This window comes from Danio aesculapii, chromosome 9, assembly GCF_903798145.1.
Source record: "Danio aesculapii chromosome 9, fDanAes4.1, whole genome shotgun sequence".
Taxonomy (NCBI): Eukaryota; Metazoa; Chordata; class Actinopteri; order Cypriniformes; family Danionidae; genus Danio; species Danio aesculapii.
In genome coordinates, this window is record NC_079443.1 from 51,509,973 (window position 1) to 51,533,972 (window position 24,000).

General features: G+C 35.3%; 1 protein-coding gene across 1 annotated transcript in view; it reads right to left on the bottom strand.

The window, feature by feature from the left end:
- The window catches only part of tanc1b (tetratricopeptide repeat, ankyrin repeat and coiled-coil containing 1b), a 195,105-nt gene extending 177,237 nt beyond the window's left edge, over positions 1–17,868 (bottom strand). The window contains exons 1-4 of the mRNA XM_056466085.1: positions 17,852–17,868; positions 17,500–17,578; positions 12,384–12,558; positions 1–131 (exon numbers count right to left, since the gene is read on the bottom strand). The exon at positions 1–131 is cut by the window's left edge and continues 142 nt beyond it. Coding sequence (XP_056322060.1) covers positions 1–131; positions 12,384–12,558; positions 17,500–17,578; positions 17,852–17,868 — 402 coding nt within the window. The remainder of the gene's footprint in view (positions 132–12,383; positions 12,559–17,499; positions 17,579–17,851) is intronic.
- Positions 17,869–24,000: the final 6,132 nt, after the last annotated feature.

The following is a 24,000-nucleotide window of genomic DNA, read 5'->3' on the forward strand; positions in this document are numbered from 1 at the left end:
AGAGCACGTGTCTGTCCGCACGGCCGTCTGTCCCAGAACATGCTGACCGCAGCTCCTTATACTGCCCTCTTTACTCCACTCCAGGCTGGAGCCGCTGCGCTCCTCATTCTCAGAGGAGCTGGTGATGGTGGCTGCGTGACAGAACAGAAACACATGCAGATATTAGTGATGGTGTACATGCATATATTCTGAATCACTCGCTTAAATTGATTCATATTCAGTGCAAATCAACTGCACAAACTGAGGGTGTGTGATACTGAAAAAATATATCTGCCCAAATTGGAGGATTGCGGGGGGGGGGGGGGGGGGGGGTCTAAATATATTTTTATAATAATAAAGCAAGTAACTGTTCTTATGAATGGATCACTGATTCATTCAAATGATTCAGGAAACCAAGCAGGTAGCAGGTTACGATCCCTATGAACGGATGACTTAATTATTTGTTTAAATGATTCGTTCAAATCAGATGATTCATGAAACAATAAAAGTGACTAGCTGTGTCCCAAATCGCATACTTACGCACTATTCTGCGCCATTTTGTAGTATAAAGAGTGTAAGCAATGCGTTCACATTGAAAACTCTACAAATTATAAGTGCACTTTAATTACCCGGATGATGCACTCGTTCAGCCGGTAAAATGCAGTGTGTGATGCTGGACACTTCACGCACTCAATGACCGCAGGTTTGCTCAGGTATCGAAAGGGGCGGAGCTATCGGGCGCACATGTTGGATAACTATTTCTATTGGATGGTGAAAGCTAAATTCTCAGACGAGAGTGATTATAGCGCCTCCAGGTGGTGAATGCAGTTATACTCATGGCAGGTATTATTTGATAGTTTGGTCATTTATTTCACTGATTTGGCAACCGTCAAACTTCATCAAGGAAACGGTTTGAATTTACACTTGGTAAAAAAACAGTGCTCCATTTGGGAAGACACTACATATTTATACTATGCTGTTGAGTGTGCATAAGTACATAGTGCATGAGTGTATAGTGTGCCATTTGAGACGCAGCTATTGTCTTTATGAATAGATCACTGAATCAATCATTCAAATGATTCGTTCAAATCAGATGCTTCATGAAACAAAGCAAGTGACTGTCCTTATGAATGGATTACTGAATCATTTAATTAAATGATTCATTTAAGACTGATGATTCATGAAAACTAAGAAAGTTACTGTCCTTATGAACGGATGACAAAATTATTTGTTCATATGATTTACTCAAAATTGATGATTCATGAAACAAAGCCAGAGAATCCTTATGAATGGATCAATTAATAAAAAATCAATTCAAATGATTTGTTCAAATCAGATGATTCATGAAACAAAGCAAGAGACTGTCCTTATGAATGGATCACTGAATCATTCATTCAAATGATTCATGAAAACTAAGAAAGTTGATGTCCTTATGAACGGATGACAAAATTATTTGTTCATATGATTTACTCAAAATTGATGATTCATGAAACAAAGCCAGAGAGTCCTTATGAATGAATCAATTAATAAAAAAAATCAATTCAAATGATTCGTTCAAATCAGATGATTCATGAAACAAAGCAAGTGACTGTCCTTATGAATGGATCACTGAATCATTCAATCAAATGATTCATTCAAAACTGATGATTCATGAAAACTAAGAAAGTTACTGTCCTTATGAACGGATGACAAAATTATTTGTTCATATGATTTACTCAAAATTGATGATTCATGAAACAAAGCCAGAGAGTCCTTATGAATGAATCAATTAATAAAAAAAATCAATTCAAATGATTTGTTCAAATCAGATGATTCATGAAACAAAGCAAGAGACTGTCCTTATGAATGGATCACTGAATCATTCAATCAAATGATTCATTCAAAACTGATGATTCATGAAAACTAAGAAAGTTACTGTCCTTATGAACGGATGACAAAATTATTTGTTCATATGATTTACTCAAAATTGATGATTCATGAAACAAAGCCAGAGAGTCCTTATGAATGAATCAATTAATAAAAAAATCAATTCAAATGATTCGTTCAAATCAGATGATTCATGAAATAAAGCAAATGATTGTCCTTATGAATGGTTCATTAGATCATTCATTCAAATGATTTGTTCGAAATCATATGATTAAAAAAACAAAGCAAGTGACTAGTTCAATTAAAAAATGATTCAAATGATTCGTTCAAAACTGATGATTCATGAAACAAAGCAAGTGACTTTCCTTATGAATGGATCACTGAACCATTCAATCAAAAGATTCATTCAAATCAGATGATTCATTAAAACTACGAAAGTTACTGTCCTTATGAACGGATGACAAAATTATTTGTTCAAATGATTCACTCAAAATTGATGATTCATGAAACAAAGCAAGAGACTGTCCTTATGAATGGATCACTGAATCGTTCGTTCAAATGATTTGTTCAAAACTGATAATTTATGAAACAAAGTTAGTGACTGTCCTTATGAATGGTTCACTAAATCATTCATTCAAATGATTCGTACAAATCAGATGATTCATGAAACAAAGCAAGTGACTGTCATTGTAATTGGATCACTGAATTATCTGTCAAATGATTCATTCAAAACAGATGATTCATGAAATAATGCAAGTTACTGTGCTTATGATTGGATAACTAAATTATTTGTTGAAATGATTCACTCAAAACAAATGATTTAAGAAACAAAGCAAGTGACTGTCCTTAGGAATGGATGATTGAATTATTTATCCAAATGATTTGTTTAAAATGGATGATTGATTTGTTCAAATGGTGTGTTCAAAACAGATGATTTATCAAACAAAACATGTGACTGTGCTTCCTTCAAATGGTTCATTCAAAACTGATGATTCATGAAACTAAGCAAGTTACTGTCTTTATGAATGGATGACTAAATTATTTGGTCAAATGATTCACTCAAAACGGATGATTCATGAAACAATGCCAGCGAGTGCCCTTATGAATCGATCGATTAAAAAATTGATTCAAATAATTAGTTCAAAACAGACGATTCATGAAATAAAACAAAAGACTGTTTCTTATGAAAGGATCACTAAATCGTTCATTCAAAGGATTCGTTCAAAGCAGATGATTCGTGAAATAAAGCCAGTGACTGTTCTTATGAATGGACCACTGAATCAATCAATCAAATGATTCATTCAAAACTGATGCTTCATGAAACAAAGGAAGGGACAGTCCTTGGCTGTTTCTCAATTTCAAGAACGCAGAGAATGAACTTGAGTTCTTGTGGAAACTGGTCTTGCTAGGTCAGCTCGGAAGAACGAACTCGGGAAATCGCAAACACAGAGAACGCGTCCTGTGAGAAATGAGATGCTGCGTTCTTTCTGATGGTCACATGAGCTTCACGAATCTTTAACCAAAAACTATTTAAACATTACAGCATTCATACAACGATTTATTGTTTTCCCCTTTTCGCAACATATACTGTGCATTAAGACTTTACAAATATACACTGCACAATACAAATAAAACAGATTTTAATAGGAATTTCAGCAAACAAACACCCTTAATGTGTTTATGCCTTTATTAAGATGTTCATGGTAATGTTTATATTCACCGTTTCATTTAGGGAAACTCCTGAGGTAAATAAGTGATGTCTCTGAACCTATATAAAATACTGCTCTTTCCACCTCCAGTCGCAATGACTTCTGGGACTTCTCGACCGAGTTCGTTGCTCAAGTCTGCATTGATGCGTCCTCGATATCAAGAACACATTCGGGAAGTTTCCCCCGTCCTCTGTTCTTGCGGTCTTGAGTATTGGAACTGAACTTTGGCAGCTGATGATGACGTTACACGAGAATGCATCATCGCTTAAGAACGCATATTGAGAAACAGCCCTTATGAATGGATCATTGAACCATTCACTGAATGGATTCGTTCAAATGATTTGTCCAAAATGGATGACTCATATTAAAAAGCAAGTGACTCCTTATGAGTGCATGACTGAATCATTTGTTCAAATGATTTCATGATGAGTTATGAAACAAAGCAAGTGACAGTCCTTATGAATGGATCACTGAATCATTCGTTCAAATGATTTGTTCAAAACTGATGATTCATGAAACAAAGCCAGTGACTGTCCTTCTGAATGGTTCACTAAATCATTCATTCAAATGATTCGTGTAAATCAGATGATTCATGAAACAAAGCAAGCGAGTGTCCTTAAAAGTGGATCATTGAATCATCTGTTCAAATGTATAATTCAAAACTGATGATTCAAGAAATAAAGCAAGCTATGAATGGATGACTGAATTATTTGTTCAAATGATTCACTCAAAACTGATGATTCATGAAACAAAGCCAGCGAGTGTCTTTATTAATGGATCAATTAAAAAAAATAGATTCAAACGATTCGTTTGAAACAGATGATTCATAAAGCAAATGACTGTCCTTGAAAAATGGATCATTGAATCATCCATTCAAATGTATAATTCAAAACTGATGATTCAAGAAATAAAGTAAGTTACTGTCCTTATGAATGGATGACTAAATTATTTGTTCAAATGAATCATTCAAAAGTGATGATTCATGAAACAAAGCCAGCGAGTGTGATGGAGTCTGTTAGAATGCAATCACAAGCCTGTAATCCCTGTAAAATATTTACATTTGTTTAAAGTTGAAGGCAAGGTTATTAGTCCTCCTACTTTTATTTTGGATGTGATTAATCGTGATTCAGTTTTTATAGTGAGTACTCAATGCCACCCCAAAAATCATATTATAAATAATAAAGTGAAACATTTCTCATATCAACTGATAAATAATGTTGAAGAGCAGCCCGACAGGACTGAGCGCAAATGAAAAAGGTCAGAGACGAGACTGATGAGCTGAATCAATCTCAGACGACCATCATAACTCACGTCTGCTGGTCATATTTATAGCTGATAAACACTGATGACTCCTCACTGACCTTATCAACACACTCACCTAATGAACATCTGCACACGACCCCATTACAGACACGCTGATCACTTTAGATTAGCTTTCTTGTTGACAAAATGTTTGCATAAACATACAATGAATAGACAAAACACACACCAGATTAATAATGAATAAAGACTGTGTGTGTCTGTGTCTGTGTTTGTCTGTGTGTTCATGCACTTGTGTTGCGCAGTGATCTGAGGGCGACGGTTGAATCTGTGCTTCAGTTTCATTTATTACAGAACAACACATGTGACAACAGCTGCATGTGTCATGTGTCAAACACACACACACACACACACACTCAAATGCTCATAAACACACTCAATCATTCAGACATATACAGACACACACAGACACGCACGCTTATACACTGAAAAAAGTGTTGCATGCAAAACTGTTACAGTTTATTTGTGTTGAGTTTAAAGAAACTAATTAAATTTAATAATGTTCAACTTAATTTGTTTGTTTAAATTCAGCCCAAATAAATTGTTTACAACCACTCAACGTAAAAAAACTGAGTAAATCCCAGGAATCATCTTTGAATATTTTTTTTCAGTGCACAGTGGGCGTCAAACATTTGAGAGTGTTTGCCATTCTGAAATTTGACTGGTTATCTACAAAATATATATGGCCATAAAAATGACCAAGTTTGTAGAACAAAAATGAAAACAAAGAACATTAAAAATAGAGCTGCAAGCAGCAATTATCGGGGCCAAGCAGCCCAGCGGCCACATCATAAACAAGCACGGCAACAAGCTACAGAGCAATGGCAAAATTCTATACCTTTTTGGCAGCATGTTCAGAGCCAAATTTGGTGGAAATTAGGCTAACGATCTATGGAGAGTTCAAAACAACAGACTTTCAAACTAATTCAAGATGGTGGACAGAAAGTCGTGTCAATTAGGGAATAAATTATATCAATAAAATCGAATTAAATCGGTATGATCCAGGGAATCTAACAAGACCAGCTATTCAAAAGTCATTTGATAAATTTTGTAAGATTTCTATTGATAGAATTTAATTGTTTATCAATTGTACCCAGAAGGTGGTACAAACTGACGTAGTTTGGTCAATGTCAGGTCTAGATCACACACATTTAGTTTGGTTTCAATACTTCAAACCATTGCAGTGATTAAGCCGGTAATGTCATCTGGCAGCATTACATCAAGTTTGCGCATATGCTAAATGACAACAGTTTTGTTTATCAACATGAATTCTACAGCTTATGATCTACATGGTCTGAAGATGATCCGAGTCAAATTTGGTGAAGATTGGACGAACGGTCTAGCAGGAGCTACAAAAAGAATGTTTTGAACAAAATCAAAATGGCGGAAGGGAATTTTGGCAGATTATGGCACAATTGGTATCTGTGTTGTTGGCGAGACCCAAGGGATAATTTGAGACCAATTTTGTCAAAATAAGAATATCAGGAAAAAGTTATAACTACATTTAAAAGTTTCATAATTAAACAATAATGAATGTCCTATAACTCAATGACGCACCTAAAATTTGGTGTCAATATCTTTAAGCATTGCAGAGATACAGCCTCAGATGTAGTTTGGCATCATGGCATAACATTTAAAGCAGTAAACAAAGCAGTAAACAAAAACCGTTACACCTATGGACACGAAATCCAAAACCTTTTGTCAGCATGGTCTGAAGATGATCTGAGTCAAATTCGGTGCAAATCAGCCAAACTATGTATGAGGAGTTCGAAAAAGTAGGTTTTTTAGTTAAGGCAAGATGGCGGACAGGAAGTTCAGTTAAGTAAGGCATAATTGGTATCGGTATTCTCAGGTAAACCCAAGGAATGTATCAAGACAAGTTTAATAGCAATAGGCAAAATAAGTCAAAAGTTGTTAGCTCTTTTAGCAATATCGTTATAACATTTGACCAAAAGATGGCGCTGCGATGAAACTTTGAGCACCTTCAGGGCACAGTCCTGAAGACACATACAGACTTTCATAACAATTCGGCAATGCATAAAATATAGCAGTTTTTTGATGTAATTCAAATAAATGGCAGACGGCCAAAATGGCTGACCTGGAAAAATCAGACATCATTTGACTCTGCATGCTCTGTCGGATGTAAAGAGAATTTTATGAATTTTAGACAAATGGTGGCAAAAAAAGCAAAAAAAGCAAAAAAAGCCTTTTTATTTGTTTCTCCAGCCGGTGAGCCAAAACTCTGCAGCTAACTTCAGATGTTTGGTGTGAATACGTCGTTGCATTACAGAGATAACACCTTAAGTCAATTTTCACAAGCTCTACGTTAAATTCGTTCGCAAGTTAATCAAAAATGGTTAGTCTAATCAACTTGATTTCCATAAGTTTTGGTTATTGAATACCATAACTGTATGAGAATTGATGTGAATTGATGTGATTCAATTTTGGTGAAAAATGGCCCAGGACAAATTCGTTCAAATAGGTTTTACGAAAAATTGGAACATGACGTCATAGGGTGCGCTTGAATCAGCTTTTCAGCCAAGGAATCAGAAATTTAGATTGTAGCCTATTCGGTTCAAAAGTTATGACAATAAACATTAATGAAATTTTGGACAAGTGGTGGTGCTATAGAGTTTCAGTTAGAGAGTCCAAATCTGTTGTGGTTGAAGATCAGACTGTCCTCTATCAGTGTGCCAAAGTTTGCACAAACGCTGCAAACGGTTCATAGGGTTGCCATAGACTCCCAGAGCAGAAGAAGCAGAAGAAGAAGCCGGAAGAATAATAAGAACCAGAACGAATACAATAGGTGTTTGGCCTCTAAAAATTAAAACACCACTGACTAATTATTATTATTTAATTGTTTGTTGGATTAATTAATTATTTAATTAATTCTTTTAATCATTATCAGCGGTGGGGAAAATTACTTTTGAAACTAATGCATTACTATATTGAGTTACTGCCCCAAAAAAGTAACTAGTTATGTTACTGAGTAACTTTTTATGGTAAGTAATGCATCACGTTACTTTTAAGTGACTTTTGCATTACTTTTTCTGGCCTGGCTTAGACTTGATTTCTTTCAAAACTTGCAGGTTTTTTTTCTTCTTTTTTTAATATAGGACCTCTGCAATTAACAACACACTCTATACCCTACATTTACCTTGAAGGTTATACCTGTACGAAAATGTTATCTTCTGTGAGCTTCCAGATGCCAGAGCTATACGGTACATGCCGTATATACAGATTAATGAAAGCTTAAAGCAATGTGTTGCTACTTTTGTACTTATTTGTCTTATTAATACGTATAATCACTGTTCATTCAGATAATCCTCTTTTCCCTTTCTTCCATGTGTTCAGAATAAAGAGAATTTTCCATCACTGAAATGAAAGACACTGCTGTCCTCTTTCTGTCTGTTCCTGCATTTTCTCATTGCGTGTGGGATTCAACATGACAACGTTCATTTTAACTCTGCAATTAATTTTTTAAAGCAAATTAACTAAACTAAAAAGTAACTCGCATTACATTATTTAAAGAGCAACTCAGATATTACTACTAATTTTCAAAAGTAATGAGTTACTTTACTCGTTACTTGCGTTACTCAGAAAGTTACGTAACTCGCGTTACTTGTAATGCGTTACCCCCAACACTGATTATATATTTACACTTTCCAATAAAATAATAAAAAAGAAGTCAATGTTTTTGCAATGTATATATATATATATATATATAGAGAGAGAGAGAGAGAGAGAGAGAGAGAGAGAGAGAGAGAGAGAGACCTATACACCCTGCCAAAGAAAGAAGCGTTACCAAAAATATATAAATAAAGGAGAAAAAATACACAAACTATCAGAGAACTTTTGAAATTTGTTATTAAAAAAAAAAGAAAAATGTGATTTTTGGCAGATTTTTATTTTCTTTCAAGCAGTGGTGTAGTCCTTGCTATACGCACGTATACTCATTTTGCCTACTTTTTTTCACAAGCTGTTTCGGTATTACGACTTCTGAGGATCAATAATTGCATGTACCCTCGGTATACTCACTTGTTTTGCTGATTAGACTTGCCTATTTTACGTATATTCGCATCCCTTAACTGTATACCAAATGGTTTTTTTTGATGATTTTAATGATTCATGAAATAGCAGCAAATGACTGTCCTTATCAATGGATCACTGAATCGTTTGTTCAAATGATTTGAACAAATTGGATGATTTATTAAGCACAGCAAGTGGCTGTCCTTATGAATTGATCACTGAATCATTCATTCAAATTATTCATTCAAATAGAATGATTTAGGGAGACTACGCAAGAGACTGTCCTTATAAATGGATCACTGAATCATTTATTTAAATGATTCATTCAAATTGAACGATTTAAGGAAACAAAGCAATTGAATGTCCTTATGAGTGGATCACTGAATCATTCATTCAAGTGATTTGTTCAAAACAAATTATTCATGAATCCAAGCATGTGACTGTATTTATAAATGGATCACTGTATCATTCATTCTAACGATTCCTTCAAATCGAATGATTTAAGGAATCAAAGCAAGTGACTGTCCTTATGAATGGATCACTGAATCATTCATTTAAGTGATTTGTTCAAAACTGACGAATCATAAACAAAGAAGATGACTGTGCTTATAAATTGATCACTGAATCATTCGTTCAAATGATTCATTCAAAAACAGATTTAGAATTAGTGTGAACTCAGAATCACTTCTTCAATGTGTGGATAAAAGACAATGACAATCAGTCTAATGCTAATAATACTCACACAAAACTGATTTACAGAAAAAAAGTGCTTTTCTGATGTTTCAAAGCATCTAGAGGCCAAAATAAATGGCTGGCAAGCACAGAAATAGATTTTAAAAGGTCCAGAATTGAGGGTCAGAACCACTTTCTAACTTCAGCTCAGTGGTATTAACAGTTCTCCAATTAGTCTTTTTTACAGGGTTTTCACCTTTATTTGAGAGGACAGTAGAGAGTATTGACAGGAAGCATGGGGAGCAGGATCGGCATAGGACAGCGAGGCAGAATCAAACTCGGGTCGCTGTGAGCACCGGAGTGCACGTGTCGACGCACTAACCACTACACCACTGGCACCGACAAGTTCTCAAATATTTTGAGAGAAACTAGGACTGCCAGCCTGTAGAGAAATGTTTAATCTTTCTATCGGCACCCGAAATAAATGCAGAGCGGTGCTTTAAATCGACTTTCTGAAGCGGCCAAGCTGCATCAACACCTCATCCTGCGAAACACCCCACGTTTGGATCTTCAGGCCAACACAGGCTGTGATTTCAGCTCTCAAGCTCCACCAAAAAGAAGCAGGGAGATGAAGATGCCAAATCCTGAGGATGATAATGGGATAGGGAGCTTTTCATAGGCTGATGAAGATGCAGAACTGATGACGCAGTGGCAGATTTTCAGTCAAAGGTTGACACAGAAGTGTTAAAACTATATTTTAACCCCAAAATCAAAAAGTACTTTTGTATTAAAAACATCATTGCTGTAATGTGAAAAAAATAACTCATTCACATCCAAAATAAATTATGCAATCAATATCATTCACTCTTGACTGACTGACTGACTGACTGACTGACTGACTGACTGATTGATTGATTGATTGATTGATTGATTGATTGATTGATTGATTGACAAAAGTACCTCCATGATGTAACAGCTTCTTAACTCCCACATTTTGCATTAAAACAAATGAAAACTATTTATTATTATCCAATAAATTATTTGAATATGAAAATGTATCTAATTATTTATTAAACTGACTGCAATATAATAATAATAATAATAATAATAATAATAATTATTATTATTATTATTATTATTTAGTTAAATCTTGAGGTTAAACAAAAAACTATAAATTAAGTAAAATAAACATACATAAATTACAATAATAATGATAATAATTAATATTTGTTCTTTATTTTTTCTTTATTATTAAGATGCTAGACTGTAATGCTCATTTTTACTCTAGCAATGAAAAGGGGAAAATTATTGAATGAACGAATTAATGAACGAACGAATTAATGAACGAACGAACGAACGAACTAACTAACTAACTAACTAACTAACTAACTAACTAACTAACTAACTAACTAACTAACTAACTAACTAACTAACTAACTAACTAACTAACTAACTAACTAACTAACTAACTAACTAACTAACTAACTAACTAACTAACTAACTAACTAACAAACAAACAAACAAACAAACAAACAAAGGAACGATTGATCTAATGAATGCATGAATGAATGAATTGACTGAACAGTTGAATGAGCAAATGAATTAATAAATGAATAACTGAATGAATGAATCAATCAACAAATGAATGAACGAACATACCAATGAATGAACAAACTAATGAATATACAAATGAATGAATGAATGAACAAATGAATGATCGAATTAATAAATATACAAACTAATGAATGAATAAATGAATGAATGAACGAATGAATGAAAAAACAAATGAACGAATAAATTAATAAATTAATAAACAAATGAATAAACAAACTAATTAATGAATAAAGGAACAAACTAATGAATGCATGAATGAATGAATAAATGAATAAACAAAACAACGAATGAACTAGCAAATTAATTAATGAATGAACGAACTAACGAGAAATGAATGGACAAACTGATGACTGAATCAATCTACAAATGAATTAATGAACAAACGAATGAACTGATGAATAAACAAATGAATGAACGAATGGATGAATGAACAAATGAATGAACAAACGAATTAAATTAATGAACACACTAATGAATGAACAAATTAAATTATTGAACAAGCTAATGAATGAACAAATGAATGAATGAATGAACAAATTAAATTATTGAACAAGCTAATAAATGAACAAACGAATGAATGAATGAATGAACAAACTAATTAAATTAATTCACACATTAATGAATGAACAAATGAATGAACAAATTAAATTATTGAACAAGCTAATGAATGAACAAATGAATGAATGAATGAATGAATGAACAAACTAATTAAATTAATTCACACACCAATGAATGAACAAATGAGTGAACAAATTAAATTATTGAACAAGCTAATGAATGAACAAATGAATGAATGAATGAACCAATTAAATTAATTCACACACTAATGAATGAACAAATTAAATTATTGAACAAGCTAATGAATGAACAAACTAATTAAATTAATTCACACACTAATGAATGAACAAATGAATGAATGAATTAACCAATTAAATTAATTCACACACTAATGAATTAACAAATCAATGAACAAATGAAATTATTGAACAAGCTAATGAATGAACAGATAAATGAATGAATGAATATGAATGAATGAACGAACGAATAAATGAATGAATGAATGAAAATGCAAAGGCGAAACATGCTGCTTTTAAATCAACTATTAATGAAACATTGAGTTATATGTTCAGCTTTAGCAGTGCCAGTGAGTGTATTTGTCCTGCTCGTGTTGTTTTGTGTTTTGGTTTGTCTCACCGATGATGCCGCTGTCTTTGCTGTCGAGGGTGGAGCTGGGGCTGGTGATGCAGACGGCTGTGAGCGCCGGCCGGCCGCTGCTGCTGTTCAGGGTGGAGCAGGGACTGTCTGTACAGGGAGACGCTGTGCTGCTGGTCAGAGTGGAGCACGGACTGATGCCCTGATTCACTGGACACTGCAGACACACACACATCCTTTTCACAAGACTGTTCTGATGCGTTTAACGGTCACATTAGCATCTTAAATCCATAAAAGTTTTTAATATTTAGATTTTAAAATCGTATGATCATTTATTTGTACGAGTTTATAACATCTCTGCACCAAATTACAAAAAACTAACGACAGCTTGTGTGAGGCGAATCTAAGGCAGCGTCTATGGGAGCAGGACAGTAAATCTGACATTGTTCTCTCTTCTGGCTGCCGTTATCAGTCTCACACTATTACTTTTCTTTTTCTGAAAGTCTTGATTACACCATTGTGGAGTTTTTCTTTGATTATTTCAGAAGGTCATGATTCACACTCATTAAATAATTACTTTGTCCAGCTTTATTTCACATTCTTAGGTGATACAAAAACAGACGTTTTGGCACGATCCCTCCCTAATGTGTGACACAATCCACTCACTCCACCCTTTCTCCCACAGTCAATCACATTACGTCATTCGTTAGACGGCTACTCAATAGTTAAAAACAATCTAATTTTCATTTCAATAGACTGTAATTAACCAGGGCGTCACGGTGGCGCAGTGCCAATCACCTCACAGCAAGAAGGTTGCTGGTTCGAGCCTCGGCTGGGTCAGTTAGCATTTCTGTGTGGAGTTTGCATGTTCTCCCTGTGTTCCCTCCGGGTGCTCCGGTTTCCCCCACAAGCGCAAAGACATGCGCTAGGTGAAGTGGGAATGCTAAATTGGCTGTAGTGTATGTGTGTGAATGAGTGTGTATGGATGTTTCCCAGTGATGGGTTGCAGCTGGAAGGGCATCCGCTACGTAAAACATATGCTGGATTTATACTTTCGCCTGGTGCACCTCTGCTGACTGCGCAGGCACCTCACGAAAAGGACGAGGCTTTTATACTTGATGCGTTCACCGTTGTGTTCTTCTTTAAAACGACAGGGGCGGTCAAAAGAAACTGATCTTAAAATCAGACAAATAAACAGAGAAGTAGAACGTTTCCGGAACGTTCATTAATATCGCTCAATATTTTTTAAATTATTATTATTTTAATGATTATAAAGATTTTTATAACCATTTTCAATCAAACTTTGATGCTGCTTTTGTGCATATCTCAGACAGTTTTAACTTTTAAAGTTTATTCAAATATGAATGACAACAGAAAATGGGTTACTCTACAAATATATTTTTATTATGGCAAGAATAAAAGTCAAAAAACAAAAGTACACTTACTAAAAATGTAAAAACTAAAGACTTTTTTTATTTAACCCACAAAACAATTCACAGATTACTGTCTGGCTAGTTTGTCCTCTACTGATATGCTAAAAAGGCAATAATGCTCCAACATTCCTGACCATTATCACCAATAAAGCCCAGAACAACAGGGCATCAGTATATTGTGAACTGACTGGTTCAGATATTCTTTTCCAGTTATCAAGGAAATAATTTGTGACTTCATTTTAATTTAGTAAATATTAAATTGTTTTATATTCAAAATTGTAATATAAACGTCAGTATGAAGCCTATGACTGGTGGAAAAACATATTCTGTAATTGTGTATTAATAAGAGTCTCCACTTTTTCCACGGCCTCTCCTTTTGGTTTTAACAAGCTTAAGTTTTTCTACATTTTTTTTAACAAAGCCTTTCTTCCTTTCCCACTACTGTTGCAATTTCTAGCCCAGAATTATTGGTCATCTAATTAAACCTATGATCACGCATGGACAAATTATAAAGATGTCTGTACAGGCGTACCTGTCTCAGACAAAATCTCTTTAAAGTGTTTCATATTCAACTCAAATCAAACGTAGCGCCATGCGAACTGTTTGCTCGAGTCTCAAAAAAAACAACAACCGTGTGCTCCGCCAGCCGAAATCATGTCGCACACACCTTAAAAGAACCTCTGCAAACACCGCGATGACGTCACATTTGCCACACGCACTCAAGTGAACTAGCGGACGAGTCGAGTGTAAACCAGGCATAAGTTGGTGGTTCATTCCGCTGTGGTGACCCCAGATTAATAAAGGGACTAAGCCGAAATGTAAATTTATGAAAAATGAAGGAATGTAATTAACCACACAAGAAATATTTACCTTCGCCTTTAAAAATAATATCTCCACAGGAAAATAGCATATCAACTATCATCATTCACTTATTCATGTCTACATCAATGCAATGAATTTCGACAGTCCAAAACATTAAAGATACATTTTCATCTTATTATTTGTATCATTGTATTTGTATTTGTATTATTTTGTTAAATAGGATTGTAATAAAATGATCTGTTGTACTCTCTCCCATTCACTGCTCTCTAAGTCTACTCAACTGTGATGACTTCCGCTGCTTAGAAACCCGGAAATGTGAAAAGGGTCCATTGTTCGAGACCTGTATGATGAATACAATGCTGCTTTTAGCCATTTTTAAGGTGGCTAAATTTTAGAGAGTTGGACTTGTAATCGTAAGATTGCAGGGTCGATTCCCGGTCCCGGCAGGAATGGAAGATGGGGGAGTGAATGAACCGCACTCTCTCCATCTTCAATACTCATCTGAGGTGCCCATAAGCAAGACATCGAACCCTTAATTGCTCCCAGGGTGCTGGAAGAAACAGCTGTCCATGGCTTGTGTGTGTGTGTGTGTCTGTGTGTGTGTTTGCACCTTCACTTCTTGTGTGTGTGTGCACTTTGATGAGCAGAGGACCAATCTCAAGTACAGGTAACCATACTTGACATTACTCACTTCACTTCTGCTTACAAACTTACTGACCAAACATACAGTCACAAGAAATTCCTTTTTTTTTTACAGAATTTCTACCACCTAATCATGACAACAAATGTTGCCTGTTAATCATTTATCACTGACATATACACTTTAATATTTAAATAAAAACTGCTTCAATGCTATTATTCATAGTATATCTATAACATATATCTATCTTATATCTTTCTATTTATCCATTCATCCCACATTGATATTTATATACAGATTTTTTTTTACCACAAATGTTGCATGTTAATCATACACAACTGATATTTACATTTTAATATTTAAATAAAAACCTTCTTTAATGCTATTATTTATAGTAATAATCTATTTATACATCTGTCTGTCTGTCTGCCTGTCAATCCATCCATACCACATTGATAGTTAAATATTATTATTATTATTATTAAATTATTAATAGAAATTAGATTAGATTTGATATTTGACAGTCAGTGTGCAGTTATTTTACGTTCTTAAATTTACATATATACAATAGTTCTGTCCATTTCTCAAATCTGATTGGCTGATAGGCATGCGATATTCTGCAATATCAGAACTCGTCCAGCCTCTTCACTCTTTTCGCCATCCACATAGAGTGACTGCATATCAATAAACTCAGTACAGTGCAGCTGTTGGACAACATAATGTACTTTTGAGGCTTTTTAAGGCAAGAATGTAGTTTATTAGTTTGCAACTGTGCAGTTTATTTATAAGGACAGTGGCTGTTTTAAATATGTATAATTTCAGAGATGCAGTGCGTCATCGGCCATTAGCCTGTCATACTGAGCAAAGCAAAGACGGTTGATGTTCCACCACAAGATGGCGACAGAGGCCGCATAATGAGTCCTTGGAGGAGAAAAATCGCAGCATTTTCTACAGTTATACAAATCATTAAATGGGTAAGTGACGTTGTAAATCGGTCTCTCTCTTTTGTATGTTGTAGTGCTGTATTTATACCATAGTAATCTGGTAGTGTTTGCTTTGCTTTGGCTTTTTCAGGGTTTTGCAACAGAGAAATACTGGGAGATCTCTGTAGACTGATGGCATTTCATGCTGTTCAGCCTTATAATCTTAAAACGTGAGCAAAATCACCTGTTTTGTCACCACTATAGACATTACGCTAGAGAATCATTCACTAGCTCTAAAGTGACGTGTGTGAAGTAGCAACGGTTTCTGCTGTTCTGACCAATACCTGCAGATGTGTAGGAATGGCGGAAGTAGTTCCTCTTACAATAGGATTTTAGAGACTCTCCGTGTTTGATTTTCTTTTTATATGTACGATGAGGTCATTGAACTGTTGTATAAACGCAATATCACACTTGTACCAGTGCGATAGGGCTGTATATCGTCTCGAGTGGGCCACTAAGGCACTCGGCCTGCAGCCTCAAGCAAAAGCATGCCTCTCACCCATGCTAATATACAGCCATATCGCACTGCTACTCCTGTGATATTGCTCATATGTAATAATAATAATAATAATATTAATAATAATAATGATGATAATAATATTAATAATAATAATAATCATAATAATTATAATGATGATAATAATAATAATAATAATAATAATAAATAATCATAATAAGAATAATGCCAGTTAATCAATAATAATAGTAAATAATTTTAAAACATTTTCATCATAAGAGGAACTTCTAGAATGAATATCTCACATTTTCAATTATCTAGATAAAACACAACACCACATTAATTTTCCATTAATCATCCAGAATCAATCAGATTGTTTGTATTTTTCTGGCAGACCCCAAACCGGCAGCGTCCCCCTTGACGCATCATCACTGCTCCGAGTCAGTCAAGGTCACAAAAGCAGATCAAAAGTTCCTCTAAAACAAACTTCTAAACAGGCATCCTGATGAAACATTAAAAGAGCCAATCCCGCCGGACCCGCCGGACGCATCATTCAAAAGCGCACCAGATCATTAAGCGCTCACATTGTTGCTTCCCTCCACACGCGACTCCCAGAGCAATGATTTATTAAACAAAAGCCTCTGGCACATGAAGGACATCCAGACGCTCGACTCAGCCTCATTATCTCATCATCTAAAGACCAAACGAACGTCTGACAGAACAAAACTATTCCTAGAGCAGACCTGGAGTTTAACATGCTTCTCTGACTCAAGTTTCCATCAGTGTGCAATGCAGCGGCTCGGAGTAAACGCCAGTGACTTACTGTGGTCGCGCACACACACACTCCGGCTCGCAAACGCTCTTCATCACGCCGCGCACTGACAGACGGCACACATACGCGGCTTTAATCCCTGTGCTTTTCTGTATCTCTCTCCGGCTACAGCTGCGGAAAATACCTTTTTATCATTCTTGCCGTCCATAGGTATGTGTGTGGAGCCCGGGATGCCTTCGCCCAGCAAGAAGCCCAAGCGTGTCATCAACTCCTGAGTGGAGGAGGAGGAGCCTGAGGGAGAGGGAGAGAGAGAGAGAGAGAGAGAGAGAGAGAGAGAGAGAGAGAGAGAGAGAGAGAGAGAGAGAGAGAGAGAGAGAGAGACTGGTGAATGAGAGAGACAGACCTCAGCACAACAGTCATTCATAGACAGAACAGACAAGAAGTGTGTGATGATCTAGATTCAGGAAAACCATTAAGAAAAAAAAATACCAATAAGAAAACCTCAACTGTTGTTGGTCTTTATCAAAACCATTGAAGACCCCAAACTGTTCTGGTCTTCAAAAAATATAAAAACAACACAGAAAACCCCAATCTGTTCTGGTCTTCACGAAACCAACTGAAAAACCCAAACTCTTCTGGTCTTCATGAAAACCACAGAGAAAACTAAACTGTTCTGGTCTTCATGAAAACCACGGAGAAAACCATTGAAAAACCCAAACTCTTCTGGTCTTCATGAAAACCATTGAGAAAACCCAAACTTCTCTGGTCTTCATTAAAATCACTGAAAAACCCAAACTGTTCTGGTCGTCATTAAAATCACTAAAAAACTCAAACTGTTCTGGTCTTCATGAAAACAATTGTAAAACCCAAAATGTTCTGGTCTTCATGAAAACCATTGAGAGAACCCAAACTGTTCTGGTCTTCATAAAAACCTTTGTAAAACCCAAACTCTTCTGGTCTTCTTGAAAACCATTAAGAAAACCCAAACTGTTCTGGTCTTCATGAAAACCATTGAGAAAACCCAAACTGTTCTGGTCTTCATGAAAACCATTGAGAAAACCAAAACTCTTCTGGTCTTCTTGAAAACCATTGAGAAAACCCAAACTCTGCTGGTCTTCATGAAAACCATTGAGAAAACACAAACTCTTCTGGTCTTCTTGAAAACCATTGAGAAAACCCAAACTCTGCTGGTCTTCATGAAAACCATTGAGAAAACCCAAACTGTTCTGGTCTTCTTGAAAACCATTGAGAAAACCCAAACTCTTCTGGTCTTCATGAAAACCATTGAGAAACATAAAAACCATTAAAAAAAACTGTTGCTGGTTGATGTGAAATCACTGAGAAACATTAAAATCATTAAACAAAAAACCTGTTACCAAAACCACTGGGAAACAAAAACCATTGAGAAAACCTAAACTGTGGAGTGACTTTAGGCTGCAACAACCACAAAAATGAAACCCAAACCTCATTTGTTATTATGTTATCAGTAATGTTAGGTTATTATTATGATTCAGAGTTGCCTCATTTTTGATGAAGTTTGGATCTGAACCTAACGAAGTCTATCTAAAGTGCTATATAAATGTTAATTGACATTGTAAATAACTAATGCATTTAGGGATAGATTAGCAGCCTGCACCAGTGCAAACCCTTTTACCTAATGGAAAATAAAATCTGCAATGAAACATTTGCACTGAAAATGTGTGGACAGATTTTTTACAGCTGACGTGTTACAAATGCATGTAAATGAGGAGTTTTACTTTAGGATGCTAACTTTCTATACCCCATTCCACTAGTTTTAAGGTTCCCAATAGTGTTTGAGTCTCTCACAATTACAAGACAACTCATTCACTCATAAAACACATTTCTCATCACTTCACTTCTTAAAAATAGTCTCAAATGATTCATCTGAAGATCTGGGTCTGCTCTGATTGGTCAGATTACCCTTCTGCCATTAAAGACCAATATCCGATTTTCAGCTACTTTTCAGTAAGACAGTAAAAGTAATATAGACTAAACCATAATACTCCAAGCCAGAGCCTGAGCTTTGAAAATATATATTGGATCAACCTGAACATCCATCTCAAGCACGGCTTGACCAGAACATTTCTCAGCAGTAAGTTCTTCCTCTGTGGTACATTGTGTGAAGCCAAAGCTGTGCAAATCCTCTATATCTGCTTTAATAAGTGCACGTCCATCTAGGTCAGAAATTAATAAGGCTTTGTGGCAAATATCCCCAAAATGAAATGAATAAATACCTACACATTTAAAAAAAAATATATATGGGGGCCAAAAAAGATCCTGCACAATTGAATTGAACCTATTATAACATTCATGATGAAAGTGAAATGTGAAAATGAAAGAAAAGCCTCGATTGGCAGCATTACATTTAGATCTGAGCAGGTTGCATCAGATTTCTTTTATAATAACCAATCACAAGAGCTAATGTAGATGAATTTTGAAGCTTCCATTAAAGTTTTTACCTTTTATACATGCATATACTGTTAACATCAGAATTATTAGCCCTTCTGTTAAATGCTACTTCTTTTATTAGAACTGTTATGTTTAGTTCTAATTTAGTTCCAATAACTGATTTCTTTTATCTTTGTCATGATGACTACATAATATTTGACTATATATTTTTCAAGATAATAGTATTCTGCTTAAAGTGACATTTAAAGGCTTCACTGGGTTCAATGGGGTAACTAGGCAAGTCATTGTATAACGATGGTTTGTTCTGTAGACAATCGGAAAAAATATTGCTTAAGAGGGCTAATAATATTGACCTTATGTTATTGTCAATATTAACCTAAATTAATTTTAGGTTAATATTGTTAATATTGACCTAAATGTTATTTAAAACATGTAAAACTGCTTTTATTCTAGCTGAAATAAAACAAATGAGACTTTCTCCAGAAGAAAAAATATTATCAGACATACTGTGAAAAATGTCTCGCTCTTGCACTGGAGGGCGAATAATTTTTGCTAAACTACTGTAAATTGGCCATACACTGTAAAAAAAATAGCAGAGATTTCAGCTGTAAAAATGCTACAGTACAAATCCGTAACCTGGTTAACAGTATGTTTCCTTAATATATACGGCCAATAACCGTAAATTGACTTTCCCAGAATTCCCTGCATGGCACATCAGCTTTTATGCTTTTTTTTTTGACATTATTATGGGTCTTTTTAGTTGTTTTCCTCATCAGTGATGTACATTAGAGGTTTATGTTACATCTAATGGTGATAAACAATGTTTATTTCATGACTAATTTTAAGCGTGTTACTATACTGGTGTTTAGTAGCTGTGTGAATGACACTGAGCACCTTCTATATCCTGATACACTATTCTGCAAGTGGGATAAGTTGTTTGTGATGAGCATTGGTTTATTATGTAATTTCCTCATCACCACCTGCATATGGCTGTGCTAACGTGTCTAACTGTGTAAAAAAAGATGTGCAGATGTTGGTATTCAAAATTCAGACAAATTCAAAATTCAGACAAATCCCCCTCTCAAGATCTGATGTGAAACTGAAGTATGAGGTGATGTCAATAAAACTGTTGATCCATTTGGAAGTGACAAACCGTAATCTCTGGATGTTTATATCAGGATTATATCTTCTAAACGCAAATGTTGTCACTGTTTTTGGAGCACATAATCAATATCCTTAAGACTTAGCATACTGATACTAACATCTAAAAGACTTAATTGCAATTCCATGGAGCCTTTAAAATAGTTAAGTTTCCTCTAGAGATCATGCTGTATTAACTTGACATTTGAAAAATAATACACGGGCCAAAAAATCTCTGTCTGTAGTGTCTGGATGTCTGCTTTCATTCATGCTTGAGCGCTGCGGGGGCTCATTTACATGCTCCCCCAATACCCCACACAGCTCAGCGCCGGAGGACATCTCAGCAGAGGCTCTTCTTACACAGAAAAAGCCAACAAATGCACAAAACATCTGTTCCCGCCAATGCCAGCATTACAGCAACAAGATGTTAACAGGTGCCCTTTTAACTGCCCGCGGCCCACAAGCAACATATCCCAGCAGACCGCCATGTTCAGAATGAATAATTAACTTGGAGTTCTTGTGCTTTTCTTCAGCTTGTTAGCGGTGAGATTCGTATACTGACATTTAGAGCCGACGTTATGCTAAGTGGAGGCTGAGAAATTAGTTTTTTCAGACTGTACACAGTTCGATAGTTAAGTTTGCATTGTTTTCCAAAACATTTCAGCCAAAAGAATCAATGCGCAAATGTAAAGGACACAAAAATAGTCCAAACAACAGGATGTTTTTACTTAACGATTACATTTCAAGAGTTCCCACTTAGATATGCTTGGCGTATAAAGCAGGTTTGGCATGCTGTCCCGGGAGAGAACCCTGAGCTCAGAGATATTTGAGCCCAGGGCTCCCACCCGGTCGATAAGCATATCAGGAGATCCGAGATCAGGTAGGTCTCGAGAGCTCCCCCTTTAGAAAAGGGAGGAAAAGGAGGAGATGGGGTGGAAGGGGGGATTCTTCCAAATGAAGATAGAGCAGTAGGGAGAAAATGATCCATTTATAGTAAACTAGGATCACTCTAATTGGATTATTACTGATTACAGATGAGTGGCCAGACGTGCTCAATCATATCACGTGCTCCTCTCCAAATTAGTTTATGAAACTTCACTTAAATATATGTTAATGTTGTTTAAAAATATTTTAAATAACAGCTTTTAAAAAGTAGGGGTGTATCGGATCACAACCCACAGTTCGGAACACACGTGACCCGCGGATTAATAACTTTTTAAACCTGTAGGTTAATCCAACATTTGTAACAATTGCAGAGAGATTGCCTCCTGTCTCATTCAAATCACGTGTATGAAAGCATTTTGACTTCCCTGTAAAACATAATGATGACGGGAAAAAGTTATGGTGGCTTTCTTAGGGTATTACAGCAATTTAATGTGTTTTCTGCCACTGCTTGTTTAGCCTGTATTAATGCATTCAGTGTAAAGCTGCACAATTAAACATTAAAAGATCGGGATCATGAATGATCAATTATAGTGATTGGCATATGTTTATTAATCCTTCGAAGCGCTGCATTCAAATCTGTGTTTGATCGAGAGAGATTCAGTTTTTACACTCAGCTCGTTACAAATAATTAAATAACACAGAAGTACTGAAGATAACAGTTTAGAGTTCAGATATAAACGCTGATGTTTATGGAAAAGATTAAATCACCGTCTAATGGAACTTGACGCTGGTGAATGTTGTAGCAATTACATCGTGTAACCAATGGGTGGCGACAAACAACCATCAAAATGATGTCACTGAATCGGTTTTCAAAAGTGATCCACCTATAATGAAACATGAAGTTTTATGAGTGAATTGTTGAATCATTAAATGAAAATAAATATGATCTATTGGACAATATATTAGATTTCTATATTTAGCATTATCAGCAACAGTAGCAAAGATCCTTTTTCATATTGAATATTTTCCTTTTTTTCAGCTGGTTCCTTCTTGATTTTTATTTTTATTAAAATTACAGGTTATAAGTTCTGTTTGTTAAAACCAATGGTTTTTGCAGTAATATTTTTGTATAAATGGGTCGCAAATGACATTGTGCGAAAAATCCGAAAAAATGGTCCAATCCGTGACTCAAAAACTGTAGTGTCATCCGAACCGTGAGATTTGTGATCCGTTACACCACTATTTAAAAGTGAGAGGCGTCCATAAAAAAGGCATGGTGTGAATGAATCAGTGTTTTAAACTGATTCATTAATTGTTCATTCGTGGTGATTTTTTAAAATAGTTCTTTCATTTATTTTCGTTTCGGCTTAATCCCTTTATATAATTATTTCAGTTTAAAATAGGTGAAATAATTGAAACAAAGGGATTCAAAAGAATCCCTGTAATGTAAATTTACATTAGACATTTAACTACATTACAGGAATTTAAAAAGTCCAAAAAATACTTCCACTAAACTAATAAAAAGAAAGATGCACATTTAAATGCTTCTTTTTATTTTAAACAGCGATTTCTAGCACATTTTAGCAGATTTTTCAGCGTATGTGTTGGTTATCAGCTTCATAAACCTCCAAACAAATGCTAGAAAACATGGGAGAAGGACAATCTATCAGAAAGCCTGCAATACAGAGGACTGAAGCAGCAAATGGAAACTAATTGCCATTTCTACCATGATGGAATGCAGAAAATTTTCATGACATCACGACTGGACTATGTTTTCTGTCTGTCTTCCTAAATTGGTTAAGTTGATTAGGTCTGCAGCGCTGGTTTAGTTTAGTTGAACTTCCATGCATGTGACATGAATCTGCACAGATTCCACTGGACTAATGGTGAGACGTGTAGAGAAGTGCTGAATGTGGCTTAAAAACATTCAGTATACACACCTCACTAGACCACCGAAAACACTGTATGGACTGTATAGCACACCTATAAATCCATTCCTTCTTTACTAAAAGAAAATAGGCCTATAAACGACTTCTTATTACAACTGGCTACATTATGTAATGTAATGTGCACTTATATAGCACATTTATTGTGTAC